Source organism: Nansenia antarctica (genome assembly GCF_963989245.1).
Source record: "Nansenia antarctica genome assembly, chromosome: 19".
In the NCBI taxonomy this organism is placed as follows: Eukaryota; Metazoa; Chordata; class Actinopteri; order Argentiniformes; family Microstomatidae; genus Nansenia; species Nansenia antarctica.
In genome coordinates this window covers 8,489,703-8,508,551 of record NC_137692.1, presented here as the reverse complement: position 1 = coordinate 8,508,551, position 18,849 = coordinate 8,489,703, and the positions used below count along the sequence as shown (strand labels likewise).

The 18,849-nt window shown below is 41.9% G+C and overlaps 1 protein-coding gene across 1 annotated transcript in view; it reads left to right on the top strand.

The window, feature by feature from the left end:
- nck1b (NCK adaptor protein 1b) overlaps positions 1-18,849 on the top strand; it is an 81,950-nt gene that overhangs the window by 29,802 nt on the left and 33,299 nt on the right. The window contains exon 3 of the mRNA XM_080548775.1: positions 3,799-4,039. Coding sequence (XP_080404901.1) covers positions 3,814-4,039 — 226 coding nt within the window. The 5' untranslated portion in view covers positions 3,799-3,813. The remainder of the gene's footprint in view (positions 1-3,798; positions 4,040-18,849) is intronic.

The window sequence follows — 18,849 nt, the reverse complement described above, 5'->3', positions numbered from 1 at the left end:
TAATAAAGTGTTTGTTTGCATCTGGGTGAAAGACAAACTAGACTCAGCATTGAACTTTATAAACAAAGTTGTTTATCCACCATGCAACTCCTTACGTTACCAGCTCCTCACCATTCTGCTACTGCAAATAACAACAAAAAGCGCTTCCTTATCTTCTTCACTGTGTGCATACTTCCCTTGGCAGTAAAGGTGGACACGGCATGCCTAGATATGTTATAGAATAAATGATCCAAGTTGTTCCGTTACTTTGTATGATTGATTTTGTGTTTATTGGAAAGCAACATCAAAAGAAACATGTTTATTTTATTTTATGCCAGGGTACAAATGGTTAAGTCAATGAGAAATGATATTGTTATAATATTGTTATGAATAATCTGTATCTGCCCACAATGTTCATAGTTCAATAGTGCTCATGTTCCCTGGTGCCTCCCTAACCTCAGGTTCAGTACTCCAGTCCAAGTTGGAGTTCTCAGGTCTCCAGAAACGTCAGGCTGAGCCATGTGCAGGAGTTGTTCAAACTGACCTCATATGTTGGGGGGAGAGAGTAGGGCTCACTGGTCAAAGACACTCAATGTTTGATTTGGTAAATAACCTCACAATGAAATGTCATATCATTACGCTATGATGTGGTAACCAATCACCCTTTGATCAACCAACATGTATCAACCAACTGTTGCTATGTGAATCTGGGTTTCCGTTAACCGGTAATTACCGGTCTTTGTCCGATAAAATCTGTTGAAGTCCGACATATTTAAACCTCTTCGGTCATAATGTCCGGTGAAAATAATTCCCTCTAAGCACAATTTGAATACAATTTGCTAAAATTAATTTGTCACATATTCTGATTCCTTCTACACTAAAAAAGACGAATATATAGGCTATATGTTTTCTTTTATTATTAATGTGTAGACTAGCCTACGCGATGAACAAACAGCGGCAGGGTTGCCAGATGGGATTGTCAATTTACAGCCTAACTAGTCCGCTAAATAACCGCTAAACCCAGTAGCCCATTCGGCGGTAACCCGCCCCATCTGGCAACCCTGTCTCTCAACGGCGCGAGTAGTTTAGTCAGTTAATTTAGTTTGATCTAGTCTAAATAAAACCACTGCAGTGACCGGAGTCAAGGTTATTGTTCTGCGTGTTTTGGATGTGCACAGTGAATGACCACCGAGGGCCGTGAGATGCGGCTAGTAAAGGACGCTAGCCATCTCAACCCCGTTCATTGATTGAGCCTGCCGTGCCCGTTCCAGCCCTGAGTCGGGAGAAGTACTACGGGAGTAGTGCGCTACTATCGACAACCTGGGCTACTGGTACCATTAATTAGGATTGATTAGATTAGGTTGACAATACCACACTACATTTGAGTTTAGGGATATCAATGTTATATATTTGTGTATGTTTTATCTTTATGTATTACATGTTATAATTGTTCCACATTTGAGACCTGTCTTCCCCCCACTCAGTTATTCAGTCGGTGTCCATCATTTAAGTTCAATTTAGTCTATCTATAGTGTTAGAGTTGAATTTGTGCCACTAAGTTGAAGTAGTCCACGGGTGTGTATCCCCCCCGATACATCCTCCTCATTCTCATACTCCCGAGTCCGAGTAAGTATGATTTGACAGGCAGCTAGACTTAATGCCTTCCCAATCAGCGAGACGTGGTTATAGAATTTACGTTGTTTTATTGATAAAAAGGGTAAAACTGGAAAGAGAATATAAAAAACGTACATTACTGTCGTGAAACTATTTAACACACTTCAGTTAACGTAATGTGGAGTCCGTTCATTGATCGATCGATGCAGTCCATTCAAAGCCATCAAAAGCTAAACTAGGCATACTTAAAATTACCAATTACATACTCAAATCCCATTAATGCAATTGAAATAAACATCTTAAAGTAGCCTACAGTCGTAATTCAAAGTAGCAAAGGTGACTAGGCTGCCCAGTGTGGCGCGCGTGCAGCCCTGGACATATTATGCCATAGTAGCGCATGCGAATCATGAAAGCCTATATTATTATATAGTTCGCGATCTAATCGTATCGGATGAGAAATAGACATTAAATGGCATAGGCCTATATAGGCTACACAACAGCTAATCACCGCGACAAACACCTATATTATATTCTAATATGATGACCGGAATTTCTCCCGTTTGTCCGACACATTGAAATCTTCCCAGACACGTTGACCGGCACCAATTTTTTCTAACGGAAACCCTGATGTGAATGTGCCCCAAGTAAGCAACTGTCCAGAAATCGTCACCAAACAACCAAACTCTTTCTTCAAGGCCAAGACTAACCCAATGGACCTATCGCTAAGCCACGCCCCAAAATAGAAATTGTCCAATCATATCACAGCAAAAGTCACGACAGGCAGAAAACTCGGACAAACAACTCGCTAATATCTGATGGTGAAAAGCTTCTAGACGAAATATTCTTGTCATCTTTAAAAAAAACATGTCTATTACTTGCTGTGGTAAATCAGAAATCAGAAATTTGCCAACTCCCGCCATTGTAAGTCATTGAATGTCATTCAGTCACGGTCGGTCAGTCAGTCACTGTCAGTGAAGCGTTGTTTGTTTGTCCGAGTTTTCAAAGGGGGCGTGGCTTAGCGATAGGTCCATTGATTCGATATTCATGCTCTAAAGCAGGGGTCGGCAATAGGCGGCCCGTGGGCCATTGCTGGCCCATCACCAATAATATTTGGCCCAGCAGATTATTTTGAGAATCCACTTTTTTTTTCTTTTACAATATCGGACCGACAGTCCCACATATAGCGCCTATAATGTCCGAATAAAGAATCTACCTCCACCTGAATAATGCTTATTGTACTTTTATCCATGTTGAGAGTGAATGACAGAGGGACAGACAATCAGGCAGCGGGGTGCACCGAAGCGCACTGACGCTGAACCCCTCATAGTGAATCATAAGTAGGTGGACAACGCGTGGTACTGAAATAGCCAACATGCTGTGTGTGGTTTGAAAAAAATAACACCAGCTCAGTAAATCATTCTAACGTAATGTGTACGTATATGTGACTGCAACACACATATGAACAGTAACAAAGCAAATTCAGTTTAATTTTCTGAAAAACATTGACAACAAAATCGGCGCAAAACCCCCCCCCCGCAGAATCCGCTTGATCATGGTGGTGCATAGACCTATGCTCCTGAAACGACAGAGCAAACACGCTATTACTAATAGTATTAGGGATAATAATTACAATGAGCCATTCATTCATTCAAAATATACAAAATACGATTAGGTTACTTCACCCGGCACGCAAACAACCAATCCAATAATAATGTGACCTTGTCTGGGAGGAGGGGGGATTAATTATCAGAATAAAACGATGTTAAATAATTATTAGAATAAGTTAGGCTGCGCTACATCGTCAGTCCACACATAAAAAATATGGAAAAGGGTGAAACTACGTTTCAACGTTGTTGAGAATCACAACACAAACTCGTTAGTCACGCCAAAATACTGCAACGCAATGGATTGGACTGCTAACTAGTTAACTATAACACTACTTTACATTGTTAGCAGGCTCACAAAACAAGCTGTGTTAGTTGACTAGCGATGTGTACATTTTTTGAAAGAAGAAGGGTTAGGGTTAGAAGAAGTCAAAGAAGTCAAAGCATTAGAACGTGTCACATTTTTTAACAATCAATTACTTAAATTAGCCTTTGATTATGCTCGGGCCCGCCATCTAGTGGCAACATTTTTTTGGGCCCGAGGCCAAACTTAATTGCCGACCCCTGCTCTAAAGCATCTTATTCTTTCTCTCTTCCTCAGTGCACTTAGTCCAAGATGACGGAAGAGGTGATTGTCATCGCCAAGTTTGACTACATGGCCCAGCAGGACCAGGAGCTGGACATCAAGAAGAACGAGCGGCTGTGGCTGCTGGACGACTCCAAGTCCTGGTGGAGGGTCCGCAACGCCACCAACAAGACAGGCTTCGTGCCCTCTAACTATGTGGAGAGAAAAAACAGTGCCAGGAAAGCCTCTATCGTCAAGAACCTCAAAGACACACTAGGTAAAGAACTCCATATATCCACAGTGCACTCAATAAAATGCTTCTACAAAGCAAACAGAATTCCACCATATGTCGAAAAACATGAAATAAGTCATTACAGTTGGGGAAATAAGTATTGAACACATCAATATTTTGTCTAGTAAATGTATTTCCAATGAGCCTTTAATTCAAGTGAAATTTGCGCCAGACTTTGGTATTAACTCAAACAATCCAGACCAAAAATCTATTTGTGGAAGCCTTGTGGAAGCATCTGAAGATCCAGATTCACAAGAGGGCCCCCCGCAATCTTCAAGATTTAAAGACAATCTGTGTAGAGGAATGGGCCAAAATCATCTGAATACTGCAGGCGATTAGTTACTTCATACAGAAAGCACCTTGAAGCTGTCATTACAAACAAAGACTTCTCCACTAAGTATTGAATTAATTTCAGTTAGTATGTTCAATACTTTTATCCTGTTTCATTCCACTTTATTCCACATAACTTTATTTACATATGGACTTTAATGTTTAGATTTTTTGGTTAATACCAAAGTCTGGTGCAAATTTCACTTGAATAGACTCATTAGAAATACATTTACTGGACAAAATGTTGATGAGTTCAATACTTATTTCACTGTAAGTGAATAAGATGTGTATTTTGATATTTTGGCTACAGTCACCAGGCCATAACACTAGACTTGGTTTACAAGAGGTCACAAAAAATAAGTTAGTTTGCAACATGTACATGTTAATGCACTGTTTCTAAATGATGTGCACGGAGCTCTTCAATGTTAACATTAACATTTTCGAAGTCACTTAAAACATCTGTGGGCGCTGTTGTTGTCACCAGGATAAAGCAGTGTGTGTGCAGATGTCTTGTGGCATCTGAGTGAGAACTTCCTGGTTTCCTAGGCCAGCTCTGTCTTTGATGGCTTGTTTTGTCTTTTTGACCACAATGTTGCAGTGTTGTTCCTGTGTGTGAAGATGGTCCTCATGTATTTACTGTTAGGACAAGCCACACACAGCTACTTTCTCTCAGTTTCTCTTTATCCTGGACCTGAAGGCTACAGTAGCAGCTTGTGCAATCTTTACATCTTTCTTTGCATGTTTGAATCGGGTAAGGAAAGGATTTCTACTCAGATTTTTAATTAAACTTAAATGACCTGAGACATAAGCGTGTAATAACCGGTAATTACCGGTCTTTGTCCGATAAAATCTGTTGAAGTCCGACATTTGTAAACCTCTTCGGTCATAATGTCCGGTGAAAATAATTCCCTTTAAGCACAATTTGAATACAATTTGCTAAAATTAATTTGTCACATATTCTGATTCCTTCTACATAAAAAAATACGAATATATAGGCTATATGTTTTCTTTTAATATTAATGTGTAGACTAGCCTACGCGATGACAAACAGCGGCAGGGTTGCCAGATGAGATTGACAATACAGCCTAACTAGTCCGCTAAATAACCGCTAAACCCAGTAGCCCATTCGGCGGTAACCCCCCCCCCCATCTGGCAACCCTGTCTCTCAACGGCGCGAGTAGTTTAGTCAGTTAATTTAGTTTGATCTAGTCTAAATAAAACCACTGCAGTGACCGGAGTCAAGGTTATTGTTCTGCGTGTTTTGGATGTGCTAGAGCACAGTGAATGACCACCGAGGGCCGTGAGATGCGGCTAGTAAAGGACGCTAGCGGCCATCTCAACCCCGTTCATTGATTGAGCCTGCCGTGCCCTTTCCAGCCCTGCGTCGGGAGATTCAGAGTATAACATCCCCACCATTAGATTAGGATTGATTAGATTAGGTTGACAATACCACACTACATTTGAGTTTAGGGATATCAATGTTATATATTTGTGTATGTTTTATCTTTATGTATTAAATGTTATAACTGTTATAACACGACTCAGTTATTCAGTCGGTGTCCATCATTTTAGTTCAATTTAGTCTATCTATAGTGTTAGAGTTTAATTTGTGCCACTAAGGTGAAATAGTCCACGGGTGTGTATCCCCCCGATACATCCTCCCCATTCTCATCCTCCCGAGTCCAAGTAAGTATGATTTGACATGCAGCTAGACTTAATGCCTTCCCAATCAGCGAGACGTGGTTATAGAAATTACGTTGTTTTATTGATAAAAAGGGATATAGAGAATATAGAAAACTTACATTACTGTCGTGAAACTATTTAACACACTTCAGTTAACGTAATGTGGAGTCCGTTCATTGATCGATGCAGTCTGTTCAGTTCCCAGTGTGGCGCGCGTTCAGCGCTGGACATAATGGCATAGCGCGCATGCGAATCATGAAAGCCTATATATTATTATATTTATTAGCTCGCATCTAATCGTATCGGATGAGAAATAGACATTAAACGGCATATATAGGCTACACAACAGTAATCACCGTGACAAACAGCTATATTATATTTTAATATGATGACCGGAATATCTCACGTTTGTCCGGTAAATTGAAATCTTCCCGGACACGATGACTGGCGCCAATTTTTTCTAACGGAAACCCTGGCACGCATGTGTACCGCGGATCAATTGCAAAATGTAACCAAGTAATAATATTACTTAATATTAGTTAATATCCCTTGTAAATCACAATGTAGAGTTGCCATGAAAAGATAGACGCGACAGTTGCGTGCTTTGTTTTACTCTAAAGCGCAATGATAGGTTGATAATGGAAAAAAAAATCCAGAACAACAAGGCTGCGTTCGTAAATTCGCTCTGGAATCTGATCAGCATTCATGGAACGCCTCTTGTCCAATCAAATTACTTGGTCCCTTTATGACGTCGGACCCAGTGTGCTCTCAGGCGCTCTCAGAGCAAATTTACGAACGCAGCCCAAGTGTATCATGGCGTGTGCTGCTAATGTTGGCGACAGAGAAGAACTCAATGCCTCCCTCGTCATTTAAATCCCATGTATGGGAGCACTTTGGCTTCTCTGTCAATTATAACAATGACGGACAGTGTCATTGGAAGTGTGGTTGATAAAAAAGTTAAGGTGTTTAAGCGTTGTGCAACGAGAAAGTCGTACGAGCATGGCCACACATTTGCCTATGCACAGATGTAAGCGCAGTGTTTCCCCTAGGTTTGCTGCCTTGGGGGGGTGGCATGGACCGTGGCATGGACCCCCCTCCCCCAGGGGGTAAGACCCTGCCTCATACCAGCGTCATGTCCAGGGGTGTACTTGTACATTAAGCCGCCTCACGCTACGGAAACACAGGAGATAGGCTCCTGCCCTATGGGCCATTAGGCTCCAGAACCATCGGTTCTTAAAGCTACTTACTTATGTGGTCTTGACTACCTGTCCACTTTCTCACCTGGTTCTTGCTCTCTCTCTCTCTGGTGTGCCGACACCATCCTGCTCTCTCTCCTTCTCTCCCTCCCTACCCTCCTCTCTCCCTTTTGCTGTCAACCAAAAGGTAAACAAAACAGCCAGAGTATTTATAATCTAATAAGAGGCATAAATTGATCCATATCAATTTATAACATAATTATAATTGAATATTGGATTGCTGTGGGCAATCCAGTCAGATAATGTCATTTTGACTTTACTCTCTCACCTGAAAAAAAAGTGTATGTCCAACTATAAAAAACAGACATTTCCAATGCTTCAATCAACTGTCCATGTACTGTAAATATGCCATTATGGTATTACCATGAAGCCCGACTCTAGCAGAATAAGAAAGATAGTATATCTACTTTAAGTGAAATAATGAAGTGCCTCCAGTTAGCTCTTTAGCTGGCAAGTGTGCAAGGAGACTAGCTCATCTCATCAGCTCTGAGCTAGCTAGCTTGCTAGTTCTTTGACACTATTTACACTATGGAACTATAGTCAGACACTTTCTAGTCACAATAATAACCAATTTTAACCAACTTTCTCTGTCAGAACACTCAGCAATTATATTTGCTAACGTTTGAACTTGCTTACTTTCAATCTGCAGACATCACAGCCGGCAAAAAGTCTCGCGTCTCGCGTGCACACTTGCGCAAAATCTTGTATTATTCTCCAGCGCTGGCACAGCGCGAAGTGTGGAGATAGGTCTGACTATGCGAGACTACGGCGGGCTAACGTTACCAACGAGCCTATGGGCTTGCCACTCACCAGATTCGGGTTGGGTGCGTTTAATAAACACGGATATTTTAGCCTGCTTGTCAGATGTTTGGTTTCTACGTCCGTAATAATTCCTCTTTCTTGGGGGGGCGGGGGGTTCCGTTGGGAGGGCGGCCCGCCCCCCCAAGGTAATGGTAGGGGAAACACTGAAGCGTGTCAGCGTGCGATAACTCCTTAAGACATAATGCTCTCTTCTTCACAAAGTCGAGGCCGTAACTCAAAATGGCACAGGTGTTGTTGGCGCTGTCAACACAGCTGTCATATTTCTGGGCACAGTGTTTGCCAAGGGCACAGTATTGCTTGAAGAACTCTGAGCCCCAAATCTGAGCCAAGGTTACTATTTGTCTCTGCTTAATACTATGTGATGAGAGACATCCATGATAATTGGGGTGTGTATGCTGACCCGGATGGCATGGATGCCGTCTGACTCTAGCAATATTTTATGTACCGGTATCCCCATTATTTAACAACAATTTACACAACCGTTCCTCTTGGTGCAGTATTACTTTCTCACATTTATGAATGTGAATTCATACTTCATACTTTCTCACATTTATGAATCTACTGTAGTGCAGTCTCTCAATACTGTGAGCAACCCTCACACACTGTCTCGCAATACTGTGGCAATACTGTGTAAAAGGACCCATGAGGACCAAAATGTGAAATTCATCATAGCATGTCAAATGAAGCTAAGAGTGAATTAAGTCAGAAATACATTTCTCAACCATCTTCCATAAGTAAAAAGCAAAAAGCCAGCAAATCAAACATGTAGCACTAGTGACCAATGAGAATGACATACTGTACATGTTGTACACTTCTACAGTAAGGAAAGCAAGGGATTTGTTGTTGGTCATTTAAGAGTGCACTAACACATAATAATCATAATAATATCTTAGATTGATATAGCGCCTTTCTCAAACCCAAGGACGCTTTAACATGGTGTTAGATGATTAACTTGCTTTAGACAAATGTAAATGGTAAATGGACTGACTTATGTAGCGCCTTATTCCAAAGCGCTTTACAACGGCCTCTCATTCACCCATTCACACTAGGGCTGCCACAAACGATTATTTTCATAGTCGACTAGTCACCGATTATTTTAACGATTAGTCGACTAATCGGATCATAAATTACAGCTTATCGCACAATTACTCAATCGCTCTTATTTAGCTATCATCTTCTAAATCAGCTTCTAAATTTAGCTTGAAGTTGTTAGTTGTTGTTGTAGGCATGTCAGTGTTTCCTCTACATGCATTTCATCGTGGCGGACCGCCACGATGGAATTTCCTCCGCCACCATTCAGATTTCTCAACCCAAAAAAAAAAAAAAGATTTAGGCCGCTTTTCAGACCTTCACAGCGCTAGACACACCCACAAGCGCTGAAACTGGACCAGTCCGTGTGTGTCGCGAGTATTGAACTTGAGGCTGCGTTCGTAAATTCGCTCTGAGAGCCCCGGAGTGCACACTGGGTTCAACGTCATAAAGGGACCAAGTCATTTGATTGGACAAGAGGCATTCCGTGAGTGCTGATCAGATTTCCAGAGCGTATTTACGAACGCGCCCTGGCTGTCACCCGAACACCGCGAGCTAGCGTAGTGTAGTGTAGTATAGGATGCGTAGTGTAGTGTAGTGTAGGATGGAGAGAGAGAGGAGAAGCCTCTCTATGTGTTACCTATGTCCAGTGTACTAGAACCACTCTAACAGGAGTGTTTGTCCGTGAATAACACCGGCTATGCCCGGGGTAGAAACACAAGACTATAGCTGGATAAGGTCTACAGGTCTACACGGTCATTTTAAGCCGTCGACCAGCCCTCTACGACCACGGGAAGTCATGTTAAAAGTGAAGATACTTCTGTTAAACTAAGCTAAGCTAAACATCGCTAATCGCTAACTCCCTCCAGGGCTTAAAGTGACAAGTAATAACGTTGTGAAAAAAAACGTCAGATCAGTGTTTTTGTTTTTATTGACAACGGAATTACATGCTGGAAAAACATGCAGACACAGACAATAAGAGACACACGGGAGAAGTACAGGAAAACATTTTATTTTTTTGGGCCATCCTCGAGTTTTGGCTGAAATTACGTCGTTGTTTTGAGCGCGCGTGCGCGTTTCATGCGCGTGCACGCTGCGCACGCGCGGTCAGCACTACCCGCCACCATTGTAAAAATTCCTGGAGGAAACACTGCATGTGCTAACTAAAAATAAAGACAATTAAAATGATTGTTCACTCAAAAATAGATATTTTAATGAACTTTGCAGATTTATTTCTGGCATCACTTGCATGTAATGTAATGTAAAGAGTAGTAGAGGGTGCAAACTGCTGAGTAAAATGAGGTAGGCTAGGCACTAGGCAACCAAAAGAATACAAAAACTAAAATAAATACTTGTACATAGTACAAAAGTTTTGCTTTGCTTCACTCATCTCATAGTAGAACGCGCCTTCTTAGCACTGTAAACGTTAAGACAACATTTTTAGCTATTTGATAAGTATCGCTTTGATGACAACGTAAAATAATGTAAGAAGGCTTTTAACGTAACAATATCGTTAGCCAATAACAAGCTAACTAGCTTACCGAGACGAGCCATCGTCTTCCTCGTCATCTGCCACAACGTGCTTCCTTTTTAGATGCTCGCGCATCATAGACGTGCTGCCATGATAAGCGAGTTCAGCTTTGCAAATGTTACATTTTACATTCTTTTTTTCAACATTGTGGTTGAAATGCTCCCACACTTTAGAGGTACGAGGACAGGAAGACATTTCTCTGTTTGTTTTTCCGGGGAAGTCACGTGTGCCCCGGATGACACTGCGCATGTACATCAAAGACACTGGGAGACGCTAGCCAGTGGCAGCTTCAGGGAAGAAAAACGAATGCTTATCGAATGAAATGAATGGTCTTTATTGTCATTGATATAGTACAGGTACCAAACAACGACATTTGGGAGGGGGGCTCCCCTGGTGCTAGGCAAAAAAAAACAAAAAAAAAACGCTTATTTCAGCTCCAAAAAAACATGCGACTACGGCGATTACCAAATATGTCGTCGACGATTTTGGTAGTCGACGTCGTCGTGACTAGTCGACTAATCGTGGCAGCCTTAATTCACACACACATTCACACACCAATGGCGGCAAGCTACCATGCAAGGGGCCGGCCCGCTCACTGGGAGCAATTTGGGGTTCAGTGTCTTGCCCAAGGACACTTCGACATGTGGCCAGCCGGGGCTCGAACCGCCGATCTGCCAACCTTGCGACCATTAGACGCTGACTCTACCTCCGGGGCGGCTACCTCCGGGGCAACTGTGGCGCACTTGTAAGTCACTTTCGATAAAAGTATCTGCTAAATGTAAATGTAATGGTGTGGTGTCCCTAAGACAGATCCTTAGCGTCCTTACAACGCTGGTTGCAGAGAATAATAGAAATAACTTTTTCATTTTGCTGAGGGGATCTCTGAGGCAAATCAGGAGCAGTTTAGGCTGTCTGTGTCTGCACATGACAGGTCTACGTGGATATTTTTCGTGGGGTTACAAGGAAGGAAAATACATTGAGAACCCCCATGTAATTGATTTACATAAATAACGAGTTTCAAAGGCAGATTTATGTTTCTTGTGTTTTGTGATTTTTATCAATAAGCCCTCCCGTTTTTAATGTTATAGAGAAGTTGATCAAATAATTGATAATAAAAAAGAAAAAAAGAAGTTAACACGTTATTTCCTGCGCTTGCATAAAGTGCATTCGTTCTCCAGTTTGTAACATCGTTTTATTTCCGCTGAGCGTGCACATTTCAATTACGACATGCAACAAGATGAAGAGCGCCTGTTTTAGCCACAGGGTTTTCCAAGGCTGCTCTCCCTCAGCAAGACACTGCACAGACTCACTGATATCGGTCAACAATCTGTGGTTATTTCTTTCAAGTGATTTGTAGATGAATGATTCTGCACAGCGCCTCAAACATTGTAATCAAGTGCAATACTGAAATACAACTGTGAACATTTCAAACCTGCAAACTGCGACACTTTAAATGAATGTGCAATTATACTATGTGCAATATGACAACCCTCGTGTACAGAAGGTTCAGAGATAGGAAATGTTAGGATATGTATAGCATAGCATAGAGTACAGCACAGTGTTTTATCTGTATAGTATAGTGGATAGTGTATATAGCCTTTATTTATGTAAACCAGCTCTTTTCCCTTCTTGTTTTTAGTATTTTTTACCTAGCACCAGGGGAGCCCCCCCTCCTAAATTTCGTTGTATGGTACCTGTACTGTATTAATGACAATAAAGACCATTCATTCATTCATTCATTCAAACAGGGAGGCTCTCTTGGAGAAAAACAGACCTGCGAGCTGTGGGCGGTCCACAGCAGTGGGCCTTTACTGGTCTAGTCTTTACTGGTCTTTACTGGTCTAGTCTTTACTGGCCTAGTCTTTACTGGTCTAGTCTTTACTGGTCTAGTCTTTACTGGTCTAGCCTTTACTGTTCTAGTCTTTACTGGTCTAGTCTTTACTGGTCTAGTCTTTACTGGTCTAGTCTTTACTGGTCTGGTCTTTACTGGTCTAGTCTTTACTGGTCTGGTCTTTACTGGTCTAGTCTTTACTGGTCTGGTCTTTACTGGTCTAGGCTTTAAAGGTCTAGTTTTTACTGGTCTAGTCTTTACTGGTCTGGTCTTTACTGGTCTAGGCTTTACTGGTCTATTTTTTACTGGTCTGGTCTTTACTGGTCTTTACTGGTCTAGTCTTTACTGGTCTAGTCTTTACTGGTCTAGTCTTTACTGGTCTGGTCTTTACTGGTCTAGTCTTTACTGGTCTGGTCTTTACTGGTCTAGTCTTTACTGGTCTGGTCTTTACTGTTCTAGTCTTTACTGGTCTGGTCTTTACTGGTCTTTACTGGTCTGGTCTTTACTGGTCTAGTCTTTACTGGTCTGGTCTTTACTGGTCTAGTCTTTACTGGTCTGGTCTTTACTGGTCTGGTCTTTACTGTTCTAGTCTTTACTGGTCTGGTCTTTACTGGTCTAGTCTTTACTGGTCTGGTCTTTACTGGTCTAGTCTTTACTGGTCTGGTCTTTACTGGTCTAGTCTTTACTGGTCTGGTCTTTACTGGTCTGGTCTTTACTGGTCTAGTCTTTACTGGTCTGGTCTTTACTGGTCTGGTCTTTACTGGTCTAGTCTTTACTGGTCTGGTCTTTACTGGTCTAGTCTTTACTGGTCTGGTCTTTACTGGTCTGGTCTTTACTGGTCTAGTCTTTACTGGTCTGGTCTTTACTGTTCTAGTCTTTACTGGTCTAGTCTTTACTGGTCTTTACTGGTCTAGTCTTTACTGGTCTTTACTGGTCTGGTCTTTACTGGTCTAGTCTTTACTGGTCTGGTCTTTACTGGTCTAGTCTTTACTGGTCTAGTCTTTACTGGTCTGGTCTTTACTGGTCTGGTCTTTACTGGTCTAGTCTTTACTGGTCTAGTCTTTACTGGTCTAGTCTTTACTGGTCTGGTCTTTACTGGTCTGGTCTTTACTGGTCTAGTCTTTACTGGTCTGGTCTTTACTGGTCTGGTCTTTACTGGTCTAGTCTTTACTGGTCTAGTCTTTACTGGTCTAGTCTTTACTGGTCTGGTCTTTACTGGTCTGGTCTTTACTGGTCTAGTCTTTACTGGTCTGGTCTTTACTGGTCTGGTCTTTACTGGTCTAGTCTTTACTGGTCTAGTCTTTACTGGTCTTTACTGGTCTAGTCTTTACTGGTCTAGTCTTTACTGGTCTGGTCTTTACTGGTCTAGTCTTTACTGGTCTAGTCTTTACTGGTCTGGTCTTTACTGGTCTAGTCTTTACTGGTCTAGTCTTTACTGGTCTAGTCTTTACTGGTCTTTACTGGTCTAGTCTTTACTGGTCTAGTCTTTACTGGTCTGGTCTTTACTGGTCTGGTCTTTACTGGTCTGGTCTTTACTGGTCTAGTCTTTACTGGTCTTTACTGGTCTAGTCTTTACTGGTCTAGTCTTTACTGGTCTGGTCTTTACTGGTCTATTCTTTACTGGTCTTTACTGGTCTAGTCTTTACTGGTCTTTACTGGTCTAGTCTTTACTGGTCTAGTCTTTACTGGTCTGGTCTTTACTGGTCTAGTCTTTACTGGTCTAGTCTTTACTGGTCTAGTCTTTACTGGTCTGGTCTTTACTGGTCTAGTCTTTACTGGTCTTTACTGGTCTAGTCTTTACTGGTCTAGTCTTTACTGGTCTGGTCTTTACTGGTCTGGTCTTTACTGGTCTTTACTGGTCTTTACTGGTCTGGTCTTTACTGGTCTAGTCTTTACTGGTCTAGTCTTTACTGGTCTAGTCTTTACTGGTCTAGTCTTTACTGGTCTAGTCTTTACTGGTCTAGTCTTTACTGGTCTGGTCTTTACTGGTCTTTACTGGTCTTTACTGGTCTGGTCTTTACTGGTCTAGTCTTTACTGGTCTAGTCTTTACTGGTCTAGTCTTTACTGGTCTAGTCTTTACTGGTCTAGTCTTTACTGGTCTGGTCTTTACTGGTCTAGTCTTTACTGGTCTTTACTGGTCTAGTCTTTACTGGTCTGGTCTTTACTGGTCTAGTCTTTACTGGTCTAGTCTTTACTGGTCTAGTCTTTACTGGTCTAGTCTTTACTGGTCTGGTCTTTACTGGTCTGGTCTTTACTGGTCTAGTCTTTACTGGTCTAGTCTTTACTGGTCTAGTCTTTACTGGTCTAGGCTTTACTGGTCTTTACTGGTCTAGTCTTTACTGGTCTAGTCTTTACTGGTCTGGTCTTTACTGGTCTAGTCTTTACTGGTCTAGTCTTTACTGGTCTTTACTGGTCTAGTCTTTACTGGTCTAGTCTTTACTAGTCTTTACTGGTCTGGTCTTTACTGGTCTAGTCTTTACTGGTCTAGTCTTTACTGGTCTGGTCTTTACTGGTCTGGTCTTTACTGGTCTGGTCTTTACTGGTCTGGTCTTTACTGGTCTGGTCTTTACTGGTCTGGTCTTTACTGGTCTGGTCTTTACTGGTCTAGTCTTTACTGGTCTAGTCTTTACTGGTCTGGTCTTTACTGGTCTAGTCTTTACTGGTCTAGTCTTTACTGGTCTTTACTGGTCTAGTCTTTACTGGTCTAGTCTTTACTGGTCTGGTCTTTACTGGTCTGGTCTTTACTGGTCTAGTCTTTACTGGACTAGTCTTTACTGGTCTAGTCTTTACTGGTCTGGTCTTTACTGGTCTGGTCTTTACTGGTCTAGTCTTTACTGGACTAGTCTTTACTGGTCTAGTCTTTACTGGTCTAGTCTTTACTGGTCTAGTCTTTACTGGTCTGGTCTTTACTGGTCTGGTCTTTACTGGTCTAGTCTTTACTGGACTAGTCTTTACTGGTCTAGTCTTTACTGGTCTAGTCTTTACTGGTCTAGTCTTTACTGGTCTAGTCTTTACTGGTCTAGTCTTTACTGGTTTGGTCTTTACTGCTTCTACCCCAGGGCCATCCAGGCCCTGAACACAGCAAAGACCTAGGTTCTGGGCCCTGGACAGTCTGGACGGATTGATGGCAGCTGCTGGATTGAAAAAATCAGGTGTAGTGCTGAGGCACAAATATGTACATTTCAAGCCTGCAAACTGCGACACTTTAAATGAATGTGCAATAACACTATGTGCAATATGACAACCCTAGTCGTCTATCTGTACAGTATAGTATAGTGGATAGTGTACATAGCCTTTATTTATGTAAACCAGCTCCTTTCCCTTCTTGTTTTTTTAGTTTTTTCTTTCCTAGCACCAGGGGAGCCACCCCTCCTAAATGTCGTTGTTTGGTACCTGTACTATAGCAATGACAATAAAGACCATTCATTCATTCATTCATACTGGTCTAGTCTTTACTGGTCTAGTCTTTACTGGTCTGGTCTTTACTGGTCTAGTCTTTACTGGTCTAGTCTTTACTGGTCTAGTCTTTACTGGTCTAGTCTTTACTGGTCTGGTCTTTACTGGTCTAGTCTTTACTGGTCTTTACTGGTCTTTACTGGTCTGGTCTTTACTGGTCTTTACTGGTCTTTACTGGTCTGGTCTTTACTGGTCTAGTCTTTACTGGTCTAGTCTTTACTGGTCTAGTCTTTACTGGTCTGGTCTTTACTGGTCTAGTCTTTACTGGTCTAGTCTTTACTGGTCTGGTCTTTACTGGTCTAGTCTTTACTGGTCTAGTCTTTACTGGTCTGGTCTTTACTGGTCTAGTCTTTACTGGTCTAGTCTTTACTGGTCTGGTCTTTACTGGTCTGGTCTTTACTGGTCTAGTCTTTACTGGTCTAGTCTTTACTGGTCTAGTCTTTACTGGTCTTTACTGGTCTTTACTGGTCTGGTCTTTACTGGTCTTTACTGGTCTTTACTGGTCTAGTCTTTACTGGTCTAGTCTTTACTGGTCTAGTCTTTACTGGTCTAGTCTTTACTGGTCTTTACTGGTCTGGTCTTTACTGGTCTGGTCTTTACTGGTCTGGTCTTTACTGGTCTGGTCTTTACTGGTCTGGTCTTTACTGGTCTGGTCTTTACTGGTCTAGTCTTTACTGGTCTAGTCTTTACTGGTCTAGTCTTTACTGGTCTAGTCTTTACTGGTCTGGTCTTTACTGGTCTGGTCTTTACTGGTCTGGTCTTTACTGGTCTGGTCTTTACTGGTCTAGTCTTTACTGGTCTAGTCTTTACTGGTCTAGTCTTTACTGGTCTAGTCTTTACTGGTCTGGTCTTTACTGGTCTGGTCTTTACTGGTCTTTACTGGTCTAGTCTTTACTGGTCTAGTCTTTACTGGTCTGGTCTTTACTGGTCTTTACTGGTCTGGTCTTTACTAGTCTTTACTGGTCTAGTCTTTACTGGTCTAGTCTTTACTGGTCTAGTCTTTACTGGTCTTTACTGGTCTTTACTGGTCTGGTCTTTACTGGTCTTTACTGGTCTTTACTGGTCTTTACTGGTCTGGTCTTTACTGGTCTAGTCTTTACTGGTCTAGTCTTTACTGGTCTGGTCTTTACTGGTCTTTACTGGTCTTTACTGGTCTAGTCTTTACTGGTCTAGTCTTTACTGGTCTTTACTGGTCTGGTCTTTACTGGTCTGGTCTTTACTGGTCTGGTCTTTACTGGTCTGGTCTTTACTGGTCTGGTCTTTACTGGTCTTTACTGGTCTGGTCTTTACTGGTCTGGTCTTTACTGGTCTGGTCTTTACTGGTCTTTACTGGTCTGGTCTTTACTGGTCTGGTCTTTACTGGTCTAGTCTTTACTGGTCTAGTCTTTACTGGTCTAGTCTTTACTGGTCTAGTCTTTACTGGTCTGGTCTTTACTGGTCTAGTCTTTACTGGTCTGGTCTTTACTGGTCTGGTCTTTACTGGTCTTTACTGGTCTGGTCTTTACTGGTCTAGTCTTTACTGGTCTAGTCTTTACTGGTCTTTACTGGTCTGGTCTTTACTGGTCTAGTCTTTACTGGTCTGGTCTTTACTGGTCTGGTCTTTACTGGTCTTTACTGGTCTGGTCTTTACTAGTCTTTACTGGTCTAGTCTTTACTGGTCTTTACTGGTCTGGTCTTTACTGGTCTTTACTGGTCTAGTCTTTACTGGTCTTTACTGGTCTAGTCTTTACTGGTCTGGTCTTTACTGGTCTGGTCTTTACTGGTCTTTACTGGTCTGGTCTTTACTGGTCTAGTCTTTACTGGTCTAGTCTTTACTGGTCTAGTCTTTACTGGTCTAGTCTTTACTGGTCTAGTCTTTACTGGTCTTTACTGGTCTAGTCTTTACTGGTCTAGTCTTTACTGGTCTGGTCTTTACTGGTCTAGTCTTTACTGGTCTGGTCTTTACTGGTCTGGTCTTTACTGGTCTTTACTGGTCTGGTCTTTACTGGTCTAGTCTTTACTGGTCTTTACTGGTCTAGTCTTTACTGGTCTGGTCTTTACTGGTCTAGTCTTTACTGGTCTAGTCTTTACTGGTCTAGTCTTTACTAGTCTTTACTGGTCTAGTCTTTACTGGTCTAGTCTTTACTAGTCTTTACTGGTCTGGTCTTTACTGGTCTGGTCTTTACTGGTCTAGTCTTTACTGGTCTTTACTGGTCTGGTCTTTACTGGTCTAGTCTTTACTGGTCTTTACTGGTCTAGTCTTTACTGGTCTAGTCTTTACTGGTCTGGTCTTTACTAGTCTTTACTGGTCTAGTCTTTACTGGTCTTTACTGGTCTGGTCTTTACTGGTCTAGTCTTTACTGGTCTAGTCTTTACTGGTCTAGTCTTTACTGGTCTGGTCTTTACTGGTCTAGTCTTTACTGGTCTAGTCTTTACTGGTCTTTACTGGTCTAGTCTTTACTGGTCTAGGCTTTACTGGTCTTTACTGGTCTGGTCTTTACTGGTCTAGGCTTTACTGGTCTGGTCTTTACTGGTCTAGTCTTTACTGGTCTAGTCTTTACTGGTCTAGTCTTTACTGGTCTTTACTGGTCTAGTCTTTACTGGTCTGGTCTTTACTGGTCTGGTCTTTACTGGTCTAGTCTTTACTGGTCTAGTCTTTACTGGTCTAGTCTTTACTGGTCTAGTCTTTACTGGTCTAGTCTTTACTGGTCTTTACTGGTCTAGTCTTTACTGGTCTAGTCTTTACTGGTCTGGTCTTTACTGGTCTAGTCTTTACTGGTCTGGTCTTTACTGGTCTGGTCTTTACTGGTCTAGTCTTTACTGGTCTAGGCTTTACTGGTCTAGTCTTTACTGGTCTAGTCTTTACTGGTCTAGTCT